This window comes from Pezoporus occidentalis, unplaced genomic scaffold (assembly GCF_034315485.1).
Source record: "Pezoporus occidentalis ecotype Australia unplaced genomic scaffold, CSIRO_AGI_Poc_V1 ctg28, whole genome shotgun sequence".
NCBI lineage: Eukaryota > Metazoa > Chordata > Aves > Psittaciformes > Psittacidae > Pezoporus > Pezoporus occidentalis.
The window spans coordinates 5929251-5948760 of record NW_026914718.1 but is presented as its reverse complement, the minus strand read 5'-3'; the positions used below and the strand labels follow the sequence as shown (position 1 = coordinate 5948760).

Below are 19510 nucleotides of genomic sequence, written 5' to 3'. Positions count from 1 at the left end.
AATGAACGCTTTCATAAGAATCTAGCTAGGTGATCTTCAGAAATGCTTGGGACCTCTCAACCTAATTAAAATCAACAGTTGCTTTGCTCAGCCCAAAGAACTGTGACCTCTAAGGGTCTCTATGCCTGACTTAATTCTTAAGAGGAAGCTGAATTTGATACGTAGATTGCTTAGAAAGAACAATTCAACAGACAATCAATATAAATTTTAATCTTTATTTAGGTATCTTTAGTTTTTTCTAATGAGAAAATGTTGTGTTATTCAGAATGTTGGATAAGAGAGACATTCTTTTTCATGCCTATATACATGCCCCTGCTAACAGAACATAACTATTTGCTTGAGACAAATTCCACCATGTAATTCCTACAGTGATGACAAATAAAGTCCTATATAGTTTGATGTTAGTATACAAACACTATTTTCTAATAAATAAAGCACTGAGAAAGTCAGGCAGAATGTCAGACTCAATGTTCTATTATGATGCCTACAAACTGTAATGCCATCCAGTATATTGTATGATCTATGAACAATACTTAACCTTCAAAATTAGAATCCCTCGGATGAAATGGTGATTCAAAAGTGCAGTTTCATATGTGCCTGTTTCTAATATCACTATTTGATACCTTGTTCTCATAATAGCATTTTGTTGTGCCATATTTTTGAATTTTCATCAGGAAGTATAATGCAGCAAAGGAAATTTGCAAGCATTACATAAATTAATACTGCTTTTACTTTGAAAGACACAGGCAGCCTTAGCCTCATCCTGTCTTGAGGTTGAAGAATCATTTTGTTGTTGCTCCAAAGAATGAGATGGAGCAGCATTTCTTCTGGAAATAGTCTGCAAATGGAACTTGTATTAATGCTCCCAGTTTTTCAGTGTGTAGATTGGTAGTATATATAGTATAGTGTATAGAACAGCTGAATTTATTGATGCTGGTAGGTAATAAATCATATATATATATAAAAATATCTGACTGTGTTTATAGTTTATGTAAGTCATGTGTATATATATGTATGATTAAGAAAGAGGAAGCCAAAGTGAGCTTTTATTTCAGATTATATTCTGAAGACTAGAAAATGAAGATGAGTGAAGCATATTTAAATCAGTAAACATTCACTCAGTGATCTTTTGGGTCGCTACATAGGAGTAAAACTTCCATGCATTCTGTTCACAGTTTGAGATGTTAAATTAGCTTATGTGTATATGGTGGTTTGCCTCATGTCACTGAACAATTTTTCTGTTGTTCCTTTTACTTTTTCCCTGTTTTTTTTTCTATTTTCTTTTTATGTTGTTCTTCTGTTGTTCAAAACTGAAATAATTAACCTTTAATACTTAAAGGGCTGCAGCACTGATAAAATTAGATACTTTGATTTTGATTATACTGAAAAAAAAAACATTTCCTTCTTATAGTTAAAGAGTATAAAGATAAAATGGCACTATTTGCTTTATGTCAGCCCTGGCTAACAGTAGAAACAACCTAGTGTAGTCAGTCTTTGATTTTACTTAGCCTTTTCACAGCAGAAACAAAGGCAGTTGTTGAACCACCCGTTTGGCTACAGTAAGATTCCTTTGGTTGTGCTAAGAAAACAAGGAAGCAGGGCAGCGTCCCTGTTTCGGATGAGGGGAGAGGGAAAAGAACTTAATAAAAAACAATTGTGTGCTTTATTTTAGAATATCATAGGAAATTTACCTAATGCCAAAACGCATTTGTGTTTTGGTGCCCTTGACTTATTAGGAGCCACAAGGAAGGAGTCACTGCTGGGAAATCAGCAATTAGTCCTTCTTACAGTTATGCCAAATCTCTTTTTTACACCTACAGCACAAATGGGACTACAATTAGGCATGTATCCCCAGAAGTTCTGACCAATTGCTCAGCTTCTGCTTTCAGGTTCAGCCTGTGACTTACAGCAAGGTAATCCACAAAGGCAATTAAACATGAAGATGTGTTGTCAGTCAAGAAAGGCTAAGAATGGGTATTTTTTAACATTCTTCTTTCTTAAAGATCTGTTGTTTAAAGGATCATTTTTAAGGGCTCAGATGTTTTTATTTCCTTTCTAAGAAGAAACCTTTACTGAGCAAGGCAAGGGACCAAAATCTGTTTAACAGCACAACAGTGGCTAGCATTTCATCAGTGCTAGGACGTTACCCTGTCATCGGGGTAACACTCACAAATACAGTTGATATGCAGAGGGCTTGAATTTTTCCCCTCCATGGTCAGCTCCATTACTTGGGATTTTACCTTCACTTTGACTGTGTGCTTATTCTTTCATTGCAGATGAATTTACAGTTTGCAGGACTATGTAGGCAAAGACCACTGAGCCCAGAGATGGTATGTAGGAGCAGATCAACAAATTAACTTCCTGTGCAAGCCAAGCCTTACAACTGTATCTCATACAAATAACACTCAATAGTGGAAGTTGTCTTGGCAATGTCAGTTGTAAGATTTGAGAGGCCTGATCTGAGATATCTTAAAATCCTATGGTGCAAAAATGACACTAACAGATAAATCAATGGAAAATGTTCAGATGCTCTTAAAAATCGCCCTGGATGTCTTCTGAACTTAGAAACAAGTATCAATTTTACAAATTTAGTTAACATTGGGAAACATAAAAACCTAAATTAACATCTGTAAACACTGCTCTCTAAGCCCCTCAAGATGCAACTGATGTATCTAGTAATGCATAAACAAAACAAAAGGATCTTATCAAATACTTGAAGTGCAAGTCTCAATCCACCAAGGCTTCTCACAACACTCTATCACTTGAGTAGGGTCACAGTTACAGTCTTGGTGTTTTAATTAGGGGTGGACCAAAACCATGTCTCTGTAAAAAAAGCTGGGGCCTGAACTTACACTAAATATCTTGGTACTATTTCCAGTGTCATATCTGCACTACAGTTTGTGCTTATATCTGGAACCTGTACCTCCAACAGATACAACCAGGTGTTTCACAGGTAGGATTGTTTATGGATTTGAGTCCAAACATTGACAGAATAAGAAGCCTCTGCTATGTCTCAAAGCTGTGGCTGCCACATCCCTGGAAGTGTTCAAGGCCAGGTTGGACGGACCTTGGAACAACCTAGTGTAGTGGAAGGTGTCCCTGCCCGTGGCAGGGGATTTGAAGATAGATGAGCTTTAGAAGGGCCTTTCCAACCAAAACCATGCTATGATTGTATGATTCTGTAAGTATCTTGTGGGATAAGTCCCTGTCACATGCTATTCCTGAACTGTATGTATTCCTTAACTATAATCTGAAATAGCATTTGCTAGAAAGGACCAATGCTTCAACACAAGGAAAACCCCTGGCAATTAAATACTCTGTACTGTGGCACACCAGTGTCTCAAGCCTGTGGCATGGTCTTGTTTTATTTCTTTAGAAAATTTAAATGTATTGAAACTATAAATCACCTTGACCAAGTACCAGCCGTTATCATACTTCAACAGGACAGATTAGCAAGGCCCAGCGTGAAATTTCATACCAAAATTAGCAGAAGAGGGATCTGACTCAGCATCAGGACAGTGGCACAAGGTTTGAGGAGGGGATCCCATTTCAGTACTACTCCCTGTGTGTGAATCAGGGAGCTGTTAGGTTATTTCAGAGAAGGTACTTGGAGAAGGTGGAACTTGAAAGAGAAAACTTCAATCTGGGTTTAGCCATATCAAAGATACATGCCATAAAGAGTAGCCTTATTGGTTAACTAGAAACAAGTGCCTGTCTTTTTTGTTTTTTTCAACCAGAGAAGATTTTACTTTATTTTGGTATAAAATGGAAAAAATTAAATAAAATCTTGAAATCTCAGTAAGTTTCAGAAAGTAGAAAAACTGTTTCCCATTCAGGTTTACCCTTGGCTCCTGTGGTAACACCCTGAGAGCATTTGTTCATTTGTCCTTGTGGAAGACCTCTCCCAGCTGTGTTTCCCGTGCTCCATTTCTGGCTGTGTGCATGTACAGCATGCCATGTACAGAATGGCGTGTGACACACTTTAATACATATAGATAGCCTTCTGCTTCTGACCTTACAAACTGTCCACTTCAGCACTGTCATTCTATGAAATGTCCAACTGCAGTCCAAGAAATGCATTTTAAATGTGAATGCAAACATTTCTATTACTGATAACACCAGCGCAGCATTTTTTGCTTTGCTGGGATTAGAACCTTGGTAGTTAAAGTTACATTGGAGTAATGACACTCCAAGGTCATGTCCTTTACTGACATGGCGAAGGAAGGAGAGGCCTTTGCTACATTTCTGCTGATAAACTTAAAAAGGATTATTCCTTGTGTTTGGTGTGATACGTTAAAAGTAAAAGAATGTATTTGTGACACATAAATAGTTTATAGGTTGCCAAAAACGGAGCGAAATGTACATGTTGCACTGTGTGAAAGTCACGTTTAATTCATTCTGAAAGTGAGATTTTAGAGAGCATTCCAAAATCTGATAATGATTTAAATAAATGCCTCCCTCCTCAGTGAAGAACCATCTTCTCACATGGACAGCAAAGCAGCTGCAGTTCAGCTAGGGACATCTTAAAAAGAAACAGAAGTATTTGACCTGCAGAGAGAACCTCACAGAAGTTCCAGCTTAGAAGGCTAACTCACAACCTGTTTGAATATGCTCCACTGCACTCCACTTTCCTGCTCTGCAAAACAAGGATAATAATCTTTATCAATCTGTCTAGCTTTTAATAAGGAGAACTTAAGTGATATCTTTAGAGATATCATTTTAGAGACCCTATTTCTCAGCAACCAAGAAGATCTACACTAGTCAATGAGTGTGATAAGGGCCACGGGGATCCTACTAGTGGGGGGAAAAAAGGACATGCAGTGTGGTGGATGCTGAGGATAAAGAGGATGAAGCAAGGCTTCTGGAGAGGGAAGACTGGAGGCCTTACAATAGATGCTTTCTGAGGCACTACGATAAAGTCAGAGATGTAGTGAAGGAGGTAGAGATGTGTACTGCTGGGTTTTTTCCTTTTCCTGTTGCAATAATCCTGTGACTGTAGCTTCATCGGTTGTTGTTCGCAAAACCAGCCAAACAAAAAGTTTGTGTTTATTCCAAAGTTTCATCAGAAGTTTGTTTCAGATGCTCTAATACCTGTAAAAAGAGTCTTCCAACAGTGGAACTTTCTTCAGCCTAGTGGCTTATTGACTGACAAGCTTTCTTACAGCATCTGTTTGACATCTCATCCTAATGTAAGTTTTACAGGCATGTTCACATTTTAGGAAATCACTGTATTGCCAAATCTGAGATGTCACAAGTGTCTCTTTCTGCAAGTACTTGCCCCAGAAATGTTAGCTAAGCTGTTTTATCTAACACCAGCCCTCCTGTTGTGTTATACTACTTAGTTGTCACCCAAAAGCAGCTATATTTTTATGAATGTGGCTTAATAAGCCATATCCTGAAATGCACCAGTATCTCTTTGATCCTTCCTGAGATCACATGGGAGTAATAGATGGTCATCTAGAGTACTAGGCATCAGTAAACCAAGGAAAATTACATAAGCACCATAAGATCACAGTTGTATGGATGAGATGAAGAAAGCAAGATGAACAGACTGGTATGTGCATCTATTCCACTCTGTGTTCAAATGAGAGGTGGGAACGAAGCATCATCCAGGGACCAGAACATGTCCCACCATTTGTTTCAGACACTCTCAGTGACAGCAGATTTGTTGGGGATAACAGTGGTAAAGCCTACAGGTGATATGGGACACACAAAATGAGCTTGAATGTCCTCATCACCCCCATAAAGGAACATGGTGATGAGGCCTTCAGCCCATCATAACTGTTTCTCTGTGCTTATTTCACCCAAGTTTGATGTAACGTGCATGAAACAAGTAATCACATGTGGTGAGTATATGCGGTATGTGTGCATTTTCCCATTCTGTGTCTTTTTTTCCAGATTATTGGAACAATCCCACTGATGCCTAACCCAGTCCCCTCCAGCCAAGCGGCAGGTGGAGCTCAGGGACTTCAGGTGCAGCCGATAACTCCACAATTATTGACCAATGCCCAGGGTCAGATCATCGCTACCGTCATCGGCAACCAGATACTCCCAGTGATCAATACCCAGGGAATAACACTATCACCACTCAAACCAGGCCAGCAGGTAAAGTGTCTGTAGCCTGCATGATTATCAAAACAGATGCACACAAATCTTCTACTCCTCATGGACTCTCTTTCTAAAAACTCCCTCTTCTTTATCATTTTCAATAACAAAAGATGAATTCTATCATACATGGTATATTGGTGCATACTATATATGTAGTTATTATCTAATGTTGTACTACAGCACTTATTTGTACATTCACGAGTTATCCAGTTACTCTTTTTCTTTTTTCTTCTAAAGGTCAGTATAGGGCCAGCTGAGAACTTTTGGGCAGTGAAAATACAGTAGGAATATGAGACAAGAGAAGCCCATTTGGCCTGTCAAGCTCAGTTCCTCGGTTAGCAGTCACCTACTAGACTGGGGCTTGAAATGTTTTGGAACATGCATAGAAAAGAAAGGAAAAATATGAAGTCTTCTTCAATGGAAAATCAGATATGGTTGTATTATAGTCATTTGTATTATATTATTATGTTTGCAGACAGAAAGTATTTTTAGGGTAATTATTAATCAATGTAAGGCACCAGGTAGGTGTCAGACTTCAGAATGGGTGCAGCGACTTCACCAAGGTCCACAAAGATTTCTGTAGTTCTTTTTATAGTACTCTTTGTAGTACTCTAAAGTCAAATGCATTAGTTTTGTCTGGAGAGCAAAGACTCGTAATGCTACCTTTTTTACTCTGTAAGAGAGGAAATTGAGGATGGAAAAGACATCAAATGTGATAACCAAAAAGGTACTTAACACTTAATGTCGCACACTTAAACATTCAGTTTAGCATTCCAATTACTCATAGTGGCTGTTCGCTAGTCCTGCCTACACCTCCAGTCACAGTAGCAGCCTTTCCTACGTTTCTGAGAATCTCAGCCTCCCTCAGCTCCAAACTGATGACTTCCCCCCCCAGATTTAGTAGAGCCAGTGAATTTCTAAGATGACTTTTTTGTTTGTTTTGAAAATAATTCACATTCAAGTGCTTACATACTCTTTTTTTCTATCCTCTCCTGTGTAGCATTTTCCAAAGCACTTGTCATTTATCTAACTCTATTTTTCTTTAATGGGAGCAGATTTATGCTACTGGCAAGTGCTTTTGCAATTGTTGCATGTACGTGATATCAAACAAAGCAGGATGGAGAGGAGGGAAGGCTCTGTTCTCCAGCAGAGGAAAAGCCTGACAATGGAAGAAGAAACTCAGCAGTTTACATTTGGTTTCTAAGGGGCGTGTGAGGTGTTTCTTTTTGAGTCAGTTTCATGAAGAGATTAGATCTTTCCCTCCTTTATGAGGGAAGCTCTCAAAAAGCACAGCAGTCCTGAGATCCCATTTAAAATTCCTGAATTTTTGAAGAAGAGGATAGAGATCCTGTATTATTCCCTGACACCTTCTCAGCTGCAAAGCAACACACTATGAGTCCTGCAGCAAAGCAACCTCTTCCACACAACATCCAACAGTAGTATCAGTGGACAGAGAGGGGACAGAGGTGTGACCCTTCTCTGCACAGCTAGTGGCACTGGGCTCACATAAAGGCTCAGATTGCTGCTGAAGGCTGCAGCTTGCTGCATGAGCAGGGGTTCAGGGTGGAAAGTCAGTGTTTAGTCATGTTGTGATGCATTGTACTGGTTCACCCAACTTGTGTGCTCTTGCACAACGATCAGCTGGCAGAGATCATCAGTCAGCAGATCTCTTGTTACGTGCAAGAGTCCTGAGGTCCCAGGGGCTGCAGGAAGAGTCACCAAAAACATCCTTACACTCATCTGTTGGAGCCTGATCAAGACAGCATTTTTGATTGGGGAAAAAAAAACTAGTGCAAATGCTATAGGAAAAAATAGTAGACATTATCATTTATACAGGAACCACAGAGAATTATTTCTGTGTATTTGTGCTCCCTCTACTGGCTTTTCTGCTTTCACTGAAAGTCAGGAAATTTTGCCATTTATTTCAGTGGGAGCAGAAAAGAGGTATGAGAACCAGATATTCCTCACAAGAATCGTGCTGATGGATAGTCAAAAGCAGTGGAGCTAGTACTGTACAAACTGCCATATCATTTGAAAAGTAAATAGAATTACAGAGAGGATAAGGAGATCCTGAATTTATCTTATTGCTTGGGTGAGGACTTAGCCAAGCTGTAAGTAATGTTTGGCTAATGACAACACGTTTAGTCACAACTTTAAAACCTTGCTTTCAAAAGAACTGAGTGCTCAAGCTCAGGAATTCAAAATATTTTTTAAATGATGTCACGTGGCATTTGATGTCTTGTAACTTGATGAAAGAAGCTTTAGAAGAGGGAAAGAAGAGTACAAGACAAGTTTGGGAGAAGTTTTGCAAATGTCACCGGAGAAATAAATGAGGAAATAAATAATGTAGTAAAATGTTCCAGCTGCAGATGATCCCAGTTTAACTTTCAACTTGTCACTTGCTGGGAAACTAAGTACTGCAGGAGAGAGAGCAGTGATTGCAAGCGATGATAGTAAGCTGCTGCTTGTTAGTTTAGTCACAGTAATTAAATGTGTTTCAGTTGCTAAGTAATGTGTGCTGGTGCTTACTTTTTTGCCTGAAGACTGAAGACTTGAATTCCTCAGATACTTGTTTTAGTCAGCTTTACTTAGATACACTAGGTGTTATTTATTCATGCAACTTTCTTAAACTTGACAGACTAAAAACTCAGTGTCTCTTTGTGGAAATCAGTTCGTACATTACTTACGTGTAATGTAAAGCAGTGCTTCTTTTTCTGTGTTGTAAATAGGTGGCTTTTTAATGTACACAAGCAATCCTATTGCAGTCTTATTCCTCTTGGTTTTAAGAATAAGTAGATATTTCTGATTTATGTTAAGATACCCACAGTAGGGATCATTCCCCTTTAAATTACCCTGAGTAGTTAAAGCTTCAGTGTTTTCACTGTTTTCCAAGATGTAGCTAATTTAAGCAGCAGCATCTATGCACGCACTGAGAATTCTTCTAGAAATTGTAATGGCTTTCCAAAGCAGGCCCCTGTTTGCAGTCCTGTTGTAGTCTCTGTCCTCTTTATCTCTGTTCATAAACAAGTTTTTCTTTGCCTTTAATAATTTTTACTGCCCATCTCCCCAGCCATTTCACTTTCCACACTAATCTCATCAAGATTTTCTGATCGGAACTGAATGCCACGAACACAGTGAGGATGCATCACTGTTTTACAAAATAACCTTAGATTCTATTTTCAGCATTATTTTCTGTCTTTATCTCAGTACGGCCTAACATTCTGCTTTCTTTCTATCTCTGCTCATTGAGTAGGTTTTTCAATAAGCAGAGGTATCCACCATGATACATCTTTGCTTCCCTGATTGTTACCATGTGAGTCACTAAAATGGTTCTTTTTAATGTGAATCACTTGGCACCTATCTACTCTATTTCATCTGTTAGTATGCTCCCCCAGCATGTTGTAAACAGGATCTGTAAGTTGTTCATGGTATTTCAAGAAATTCACGTGCTCCTTCTATTGATTCAGTTTCACTATTGTTCACCATCTTGTCTTACTGCTTGCTAAAACCATTCAGAACATTTTGTATCAGTCCTGCAATCTCTACTTGTTGTCTCCTTCCCTGAAAAAGGACAATGTATTCCCTAATTTTATGTTTCTTGTTTTTTCAAAAGCTGTTTATGTCTCATTATAGAAGAGTACCTTGTAACTTTAACTTCTGCACTTCCTCCATGCCTCTAAAGAGGGATTTTGTCAAAATCCAGGTTGTATGGCTAAATGCACAGATGAGCTTGTGGTAACAACTCGTTAGCATTGTCATTTGCTATCAGATTGGAAAACCTCTTTTAAGGTGTTCTTTTGTCTCTTTAACAACACACATTAATACCAACACAACTGACAGAACTTTAACCATGAATGGGAGTTTTATGAAATTTAGGAAAGGAGTCATCTTGCTTAACTGGATCATAGAGCAGTTAGGTATCTGGTGGATGCTAGTTAACTAGATTTCCTGTACAAATAAAGAGACATCAACAAGGAGACATATGAATATCTAATGGACAACTCAAGCTGTCAAAATAGAATGATTTTTAGATAGGTTGAATCTCTAATAGCTATTTGAAAGTATCTATTGTCTCCATTGATGTGAGAGGGGGCTAGGGTACCTATTTTAGGATTGAAGGATTAATTCTTAGCTGAGTGAAATTAGGTAAAACGAATCCAGCTGCCAGTGATCACTGGGGTTCAAAACACATTCTTGTTTATAAATTCCTTAATCAGCTTTCCTAATAACTGGTGTTTACATAACCATTTGCTTGCCCACACAGAAGCAAATTCTACACTTTCTGTTATACTCCAGTATAACTCATCAAGTGGATTCCCTTCTTGCTGTTGTCTGGTTCTTTCCTTCTACATACCAGACTCATTAAATCAGGCCTGTAGTCCCAGTTGTCCTCAGTCTTGTTTTATCTACACTGCCTGCCAGAACTTTTCATATTTCATCGTGCCTTATAGCACTACCAGCTTTGGGCTTCTGCCAACTCTTAGCACAATAAAATGAGCTACTAGGCAGCATTTTCTTACATAGTCAGATCCCCATCTTTGTTGTCATTGGCTATCATGCTCCAGATTAACTGCTGAAAAGACATAGATAGCTCTCAGATGGATCTCTGGTCATTCTTGTGCATCTGCTTTCCAAATTTCATGCCAGACATTTTCTTTCTGTAGTCTCAACCTACAACATATACCCTTGCATCTTATTACCACAACTCCATGCAATTGCTTGTTATCCTCTCCCATTAAAATCTAACCAGCTCTCTTTCATTTTCTCTCTGCAGTGTTCTTCCTGCTTTAATGCTGCCTTGTTTTATGAAAAATGCACCCTTCTTTCTCCGTGTTTGAATACAGCCACTAAACCATGTTGTCTTAATCCAACTTTGGTTTTCTTCTGGCTTTTATAGGACTTGCAGCAATGAGGCTGACAATTTTTCTCACTTCTTTCTCTTTAACATCATTATTGTATAATTCCATTTTATCCATGGATAAAATTACTAGGTTTTGTAAGTCAAGATTACCAGACTACTTACAAGGGACTACATCAGATTTTCCGTATGACAACATGAACACTTAACTTGTAACTTACGTCTCTTCCTGACCAGTTTCTTTGTGGCATCTGCCCTTGTAGGAATAGGATATCTCAAAAAAGTCGATATAACTGCACAAAACTGTTGGGAATAGGAAAATACCACTACACTACCTGTGTCATTCTAAGAATCTGAGGCATAGAGAGAGTAAAGCAGTGTTCACTGCTAGAAACATTATTGCTGCGCTTGAATTATGTGCTTACCTATATATTTAAGTCTGTTACTGTACTATTGACATTATATCAGTCTTTATAGGAGACAGTAAGATGACTGATGCACCCGATTAGCATATAAAATTATTTCTTCTACAGAAGCCTGGCTGTGTCCTCAACCTCATTTAGCAAGCTGAGAGACCTTCAATTACAGCCTGTACTTTGAATGTAGTTCTGATCCCACAGAAAGGCTTTGAAAGAGCTTCAGCAGATGCTGTCAAAGTCCTGCCCTATGTCCACAGCACACCGGCACTTCTTGGCTATAGTCTTCATTTCTGTGCACAGCCAGTGTGAACCCAAAGAGCTTTTTTATACTAGTTTCAAAATGTATGTCTTCTGTCAGTCTAAGCAGTGTGTATAGAGGTCCATTATACTGTGTACACTACGTTATAGTATACTAAGAGAGAGAAGATACTTATTAAGTATCAATAGCTTTCATATTCAGATTCATATATTCACTTACTTGCATTTAGTTGAGTAAGTTAAATTAGGGTGATGGGGTACAGTATTTGGAAAACATTCTGGCATGATTTGGCATGAAGTATGTGTATATGCCTAGTAACATTCTCTCTATTTGGTAGGTGATTTAAGAAAATGTCTTGGAAGCTCATGCCTGGTCATGCAGTATCAGTAGGTTTGAAGACAGGCTTTGTCTGCCATAGTGCTCCACATGCACACCAGTACTCCTCAAGAACTAATGTATGGCACATTTTAGGAAACATAGATGGAGCAGAGAACTGCATTTACAGGAAAAATGGAAGCACGAAATACTTAAACTACTACTTCTGCAAGGCATTATCATGGCATTTCAAAGTGTTTGGAAATGTCTTTTTATAGCAAGGTATTTATTTTTCAGCACCTTCCATGGACTTTAGTCTTTACTGGAACTAATCTCCATATTTCCCAGGAAGAACTAGCTGACATCAGAAAAAAAATTGAGAATCTTTATTTGTGTCATATAAAGGGGATTGCTTAAAACATGTATCTTGCTCTTTGTAGCACTCTTCTTAGTTTCATCTTTTCTGTCTTTTTTGTTATACTTGTCTTTTTCACCTCTGTCTTCCCTAATTTGTTGTGTTTCCTCGTCTCTCAGATTCTCTTTTCACTGAATCATAGAAAAATAGGACTGGAAAGGACCTGAAGAGGTCATGCAGTCCACCCCCTCCCCCTAGGCAGGATCAACTGTCCCTGTATCATTCTTGACAGATGTTTGTCTAACCTGTTCTTAAAAACCTTCAGTGATGGAGGTTCCCTGACATCCCTAGGCAACCTAGGCTACTCTCCTTAGCATTAGAAATGTCTTCCTGATGCCTCACCCTAGCCTCCCTTACCACAATTTAAAACTTTTACTTTCTTCTCCCTTCCGTTATGGCCATATATTTGCCTTTTCTGTTTGTCTGGACTCTCTGTAAAACCAGTAGCAGTTCTGTTATGAAGCAGGGCAATATTCTCCAAAAAGTTTGTTCTTTATTTCCACTTAGTTTCTTTCCTTATCTTACGCAAAATAACTTATTATTCTATCACTATCGTGTAACTTTCTGGATGCAGGGAATGACATCCCTGGTCTCCTAAGGCCACCTTAATACAGGACTCCAGTCAACCATCCCAGGTGTAGGAATATCCTGCATACACAGCTTAAGAACAAAATTTAGTCTTACAGACCTAATTCATGCATTGCCTCTGCAATTATCAATTGATACTACATTCACTGTTGACAGCAGCATGTAAAACTGATGTAAAAGAAATAAGAATCAGGCCTTTTGCATTTTTCAGCTTATTCCTATAAAATATTATACGACATTTTATGCTTCTCATATTCATCTTATTCCTCTAGCTGGAGTGTGCATACATGTATTCCTGCCAGACACTGATCAGTGTTGCATACAGTCATCATTCTCAGCTTGTCTACTATATCCACCTACACAGAATGGCACTTACAGCAACTGCTTCTGTAATTTCTGTGCCTCCTTCTGTCTTTGGATGGAAAATACACAACAGTCATAAATATAATTCATATCATATATACGTGGCCAAAATTGGGGAGTCAGCTATTGCAAGTTTCAATTGATTCTGTCATCCAGAATCTAATTCATAATCTAATAATCACCTCTCCTTAAGGCTATTTCTGGAGTGGAAATTATAGTGGATGAAAAGAGAGAGAGTATTTTAATGCAATTTTATGTCATAGATAACTATCATTGTTCTTTAAGCAGGACATTTACAGCTTAACCATCATGTCTGTAAAGCAGGGGGTGTGCTGGAAATTATGCAGGGAGTTAAAGATTAAATCCTCCCTCAGTCCCTGGTCAGCCATTACGGTGACTTCAGCCTTTCCAACCCCATTTGATCCCTTTTCCCTCACAAGCAGTGAGGCAGAAACGAACAATCTGTAAATATCCATTATATATGGCTATTGCACCTAAGGTCACTGTGCATCTGGATGTCATTAGCCATGCCCCTATTTGTCCAAAGATTTCTGACAAGAAAACTTCCAAGCTTCTGAGTATCCCAGCTATTTAAAAAATATATTTGCAAATGCATTGTGCAATGCATGTGCAGAGAATCAAGTATCTCCTAGACTTAACCAGCATACGGTGCATGCGCCGTGGAGTGGTAGTGGCTGTGTATACACTTTGCATGCACAACTGGAGATGCAGAATGCCCTCTCATTCTGGTGCTTCCTGGAAGCTTCAGGGTTATTGTGCACATGCTCAGCAGTTGAACTGTTTAGGGACTATAGGTGTCGCATGGCTGGAAAATGTTGGATTTGCCATATTTCTCTTACATGATCGTGTATTTCTCTCTGAGAAATACTGATGGCAAATAGCACAGAATCATGAAAAATTAAGGCTAAAAGGACAAGGTTCAGGAGATTATCCAGTCCACTCTGTTGTTCTCAGGCACAGTAGCTATTCCAGTATTTGTCTAACGTCCTCTTAAGCACTCTCTTAGGAGCTCCACAGGTTCCCCCAGCAATTTGTGCCAGTGCTTCACTGGCATGTTAGACAGCTTTTCCCATCATCTACTTTGAATCTTCTGGGTTATTGTACCTCATTCACTCCACTGTGATATGTAAGGCACTCATTCTCTCCTCTTTTCATCAGCTCTGCCTGTATTTGAGGCAGGCATCATATCCCAATTAGTCTTCCCTTCTTTATGTAAAACATGACCAGTTCCTTCCAGGTGTCTTCATAAGCCTCAGTTAACTCCCAGGCCTTCAGCCTCTCTTTCAGTTGATCCAGACTTTTTCTGAAGTGTGGCATCTAGCTTTGGCCATGGTGCCCCCCACCCCACCCCCCCAGGAGCTATTTCCAGTGCTCAGTAGAATAGAAGATCCTTCACAAGCACTGCTCACGCAGAGCTTGGCATGGGAGTTGGGTTTCTTTGCTTTTGCAACCCCAGGATTGCTGGTGGCATGTTCAAACTGACAGCATCACTTTGAATCCTAATCCTGTATCCAATCTATAAGAAGTCCCTCTCAGCATGTCATCAACATGTAAATTTATTAAGCATATTCTCTTCTCCATCACCCAGGTCATTAAGAAAATACCGAGTAGTGCAGAACAAGGACAGAGTTCTGTGAAGCACCATACATGCACACTTCTGTTTCCAAGGATAGATATCTGTCCTCTCGGTTTTGTTTTCCAGCCACTTTTGCATTCATTCTGTAGCAATTTCATCTAAACTATGTTTCCCTAGGTTATAAAGAATGTCACACGAGGGAGTGTCGAGAGACTTGTAAAGTCAAACCACCTACTGCTTTTTCCCTGTTTGCGAGGCCAATTACCCTGTCTTAGAGGGAGATCAGATTGGTTTGACACAGTTTGTTCCTAACAATCCATGTTGTCTGTTGCTACCTTGTTTTCTTACAAATTGTGTGATTATTTTCTTCAGTACTTTTCCACGGGTTGAAGTTTAGTTGACTGGACTATAATTTTGCAGATCTTTCTTTTTAAAGATAGCTACTAGTTTGCTCCTCCATTCTCTGAGATAAGCACTAGCATCTTTCAGACTGTTCCAGATAGCGCAAAAGCACTTAACTCATCTAAATACAGTACTTTTCTTCCTTTGCCTAGGCTGACATCCTCAGTGTTGTCAGAGACTCCTTTGCACAACAGGCCCAGAGCCCAGATGCCTGTTTCTGAAAGCTGCTGTCTGGAGTAATGTGGGTGTAATGGATGTGCAGTCCATTTCTGCAGTGTTCAGAGGCCAGCCCTCCTAGTGGGCTGCTTCCCTAGGAGATGATATTATCAAAGTTGGGAGCTCTTCTACAAATAAAATGCAGCCCTGAAATCTTTTTAAAGATGCCCAGTGCTTGCACAAGTCTGAAATCTGAAGCCTTTCAGTCAGCTCAACTCCTTTGATAAAATGCTGGTTTTCTTTGTGAAAATGAGCTTGAGCCCAAGAAACTACTTGAGATAATAAAGTGGTTTTGTTTCTCGATGCCCAGGGAAGTCAGAATAGGCTAATACTGGTCAGGTCAATAATGTTAAGTTTCTTGCTTGGTTCTTTGTTATTCCATGTGGGAGGCAGAAAAAGGAGTTGTAACTTCTTCCATTCTTAAACAGACCCATAACAGGAAATATGGGTCATTAAAATGGTTCCTATGTATTCCACAGAGAAGTGTCACCTTCAGTGTGATCACATACCTTTATCTACAGTGCCATACAATTTGTTGTCTACTTAGCATCGGGAATTTCTATGTGTTCTGGGAGCGTATATATATATAATTCGAGTACTACTAATGAATTCAGCTCCTTCTCTGAAGTCATTCATTCAGTTAACTATCAAAAGAGAAAAACTCATACTCCTTAGAATTCAAGAAATAGATTTAAATTACTGACTTGCAGCAAGGGCAAATAGGCCTTTTATCTTTCCCCCTTTCTAAGAATGCAGATTACAGCTATCACTTAAAAGTAAAGCCTTTTAGTACATTTTTGCAATCTTTTTTGATCAATATCAAGAATCAACATAAAATAAAGGTATAATAAGTAGCAGTCACCTGAGTGTATCAAGCCTGTATTACTGTATCATTAAGCTCTGAAAGGGATGGACGGGACTACTAGAAGCCAATTCAAAACTGTAATACCCAGTTGCGTACCTTCATTCTGCAGAGAGATTTCCCTTTGAATTTGCTGAAGTTTTATGTAACAATCAGTACCAGAGAATGTTTTCAGTCCCCCATGAAAGCTGATTAATGGTTCTTTCCTTTTCCCTAATGAGCAACCAAAGACTACACTATTGTAAAATTTGTAAGGAAGAAATTGGAAAGGCAGATGCATGTATCAAGGTGTATCATTTGCATCTGTCCTACCTGTTGGACTGTTTAGGTGTCTCTTACTCGACACAGTCCTGCTGTGAACGGGGCTCACTGTGTGTTTTAGGCAAGGACAATTTATCAGTTGAGAAATATGATTTTTTTTTTGTTTATCTGTTAGATCTAATGTCATAAACCAAATTATTCATTTTTGAAGGAAAGGGATTTTCCCCCAGTTTATTTACTCTTCCTTGTCCTGGTCCTGCAGTATGAAAGGACCTCTCTGAAACAATGCTGATTTGTATGAGAATCCATGTAGGAAATAAAAGTCTGACTTCACGAGTCAGAAAACAGGTAAGGACATATGTTTATTAAATCAGAATGCTGCTATGAATGTCATAGGTCTCTTATTACCCATTTCAAACAAATACTTACCTTCTAATTAGATTAAGTATCTGGTTAAACACAGTAAAAATGGAGAGCCAGAATACAAAAGAGCTCAGATTTCTCCTGCTGTAACACTGTCACCTGAACTAAGTCCATGGTATTTAATGCTCCTGTGAGATTTGCTCCCCAGAAGTAGATGAGTGAGATGGTGCATTGAAAGTTTCCTATTACTGCTTCATTTTCTAAATACCTATTTTTACATTTTAACATATAGCTCCATCAGCCCTCCCAGACGCAAGTGGGACAAGCAGCCTCACAATCCAATCTCCTGCATTTGGCTCACAGTCAAGCATCTATGTCTCAAAGCCCAGTGCGTCAGGCTTCCTCTTCTTCCTCCTCATCCTCCTCCTCTTCAGCTTTGAGTGTTGGCCAGTTAGTCAGCAGTAAGTATTGCTCCCTGGCTCTCCTTAATTCTCCCCTCTGTTTGTCCTCATCACTCTGAGTTTCCTGATCTGCTTTCCCTCCTTCTTTTTGTGTTTCATATAGTAGATTGTATGTTGCTAAGTAGAGTGACTCTTAACCAGTGGGAACTGCTAAGTGCTGGCATGGATGGGGCTTAAGGTAAACATGCCTAGTGAAATTGTCATCGGTGATAAAAACGGTCATAAAAATGGTAGCAACTGTTCATTCTTGCGAGGGCAATTCTTATAACTGAAATGTAGTTAATGTTCTTTGAAAATGAGAAGGTTTTGAATTGGTCAATATAATGAATTATAGCGCTCAGAATTTGGGAGGCAGCCAGATACTTCTTCGTGTGGTTAGGCTGCTAGTTCGTTACTACTTGTCTGCTTGCAGTTAGTGTAGCAAAGCATTTTACAACTACACAAATCTAGAGCAAGAGACCTTTCCTGCCAGGAAAGGTTCACACAATTTAAACAAGAACGAACTGTAACACGTGGGAGAGGATAGACACCACGCTCTGCTGTGAAATGACTGAGTTTCATTGTTAGGATTGTAACAGCAATCCTTTCTTCCAGATTACATAGTTCAGAGTCTTTGCTATTACTTTATCAGCATTAACTTTGGTTTTTACATAGCAAAACCCAACAGGTTAAAAGTATATATAAGAAGCATTAACAGTTTTTGCACACTGCAAGAATCCCAGTGTATTAGATGACCTTGTTCAAAGGTACTCCATGTATATATTTCAAGGAAACAAAAGCTATGGCTCATGCCACATTGGTAATGTAAAATATAGGACTGACACAAGCTTATGAAGGGCTTGGAGAAACTGTCATGCAAGGGAAGATGTGAAAAAAGTCCTGGTTAGATTATTTCAGAGATTGTTTACATGGGGAGATCGCTAGCAGAGCTGTAGTGGTAAATGTATGCTGGTATAACTCCCAGTGTGAATACTTCTATTCTGGAATAAAAATATCCGCATTGGTAGCTGTAAGTACATAAAATATATGGATACAGATGTAATTATAGTGATATAAATATACTGCTATTGCTCTCCTAGTAAATTTGCTTATGTAGACAAGCATTCTATGTAGGAAGAAGACAAATAAGAGGCTTCGTGTTAAAAATACATGAAGTTACCCCTTGTCTATATGGCAAGATTGACTAAAATAGCGAGTGCAGAATAAGTTCAAAAGCTAGTCCAGAATAGCCCCCTTGTGGACATTCTTATTAAAATAATACTCTAGAGTAACTATAGAGGGGTACCTTACCCCACACTAGTTATTCCCGTCAGTTCCCCCATGTGAATAAATCCACTACACAATAAAGTAACATGGAAGAAGCCCTTTTAAGTTTACTCAATAACTCCATCAAAATTTACAGGATGCTAGAAAAACAATTACTTGTTCAACCGTGTGCAGTTCCTCTTAGAACATGTGTTTTATAATAACGATATACGCTGTGATCAAAATCACACAATCAAGATGTTTTTCTCATCCTTCTTTCAAAATGGATTTTTTTCTAGGGGTGCATCAGAATTAGTAATGCAGCAGGTGGGCTGTTGTCCCAGGGTTTGTTCCCTATCTCATACACTAACCTGTTCTGCAGTTTGCATAACATTTGAGGTAGGGAGCTGTGGCAGGGTGAAGGATGGTCTTGCTTCAAGTGGTAGAGGTCTCAGGAGCTGAAGCTTTCTGTCTGCCACATGATTCCAGTGCAATGGCAGGCAAGTCACTTTAAACACATTTTTCACAAGCACTCTCTAAATACCCAGCTTGAGACTCTGGACTTTAATTTACAGAAGAACCTGGTACTCACACTTACAATTTTAAGTGCACTTTCACTGTGGAACTGTATAAAGAACCATTTAAACACACCGTCTAAAAAAATAATTTGCTACTTGACCTAGACTGGGTACCCAAAAATGCTTTTTCCTTAATATCTGTCCACTTCTGTGTGAATGAGAAGGGGAAGACCCTCATCTTGTAGAAACATAATAAAATA

General features: G+C 38.9%; 1 protein-coding gene across 5 annotated transcripts in view; it reads left to right on the top strand.

Moving 5' to 3' along the window:
- POU6F2 (POU class 6 homeobox 2) overlaps positions 1–19510 on the top strand; it is a 304700-nt gene that overhangs the window by 270254 nt on the left and 14936 nt on the right. For all 5 annotated transcript variants that reach the window (XM_062625447.1, XM_062625444.1, XM_062625443.1 and 2 more), the window contains exons 7-8: positions 5899–6105; positions 17319–17487. In XM_062625447.1, the coding sequence (XP_062481431.1) occupies positions 5899–6105; positions 17319–17487 (376 nt within the window). The remainder of the gene's footprint in view (positions 1–5898; positions 6106–17318; positions 17488–19510) is intronic.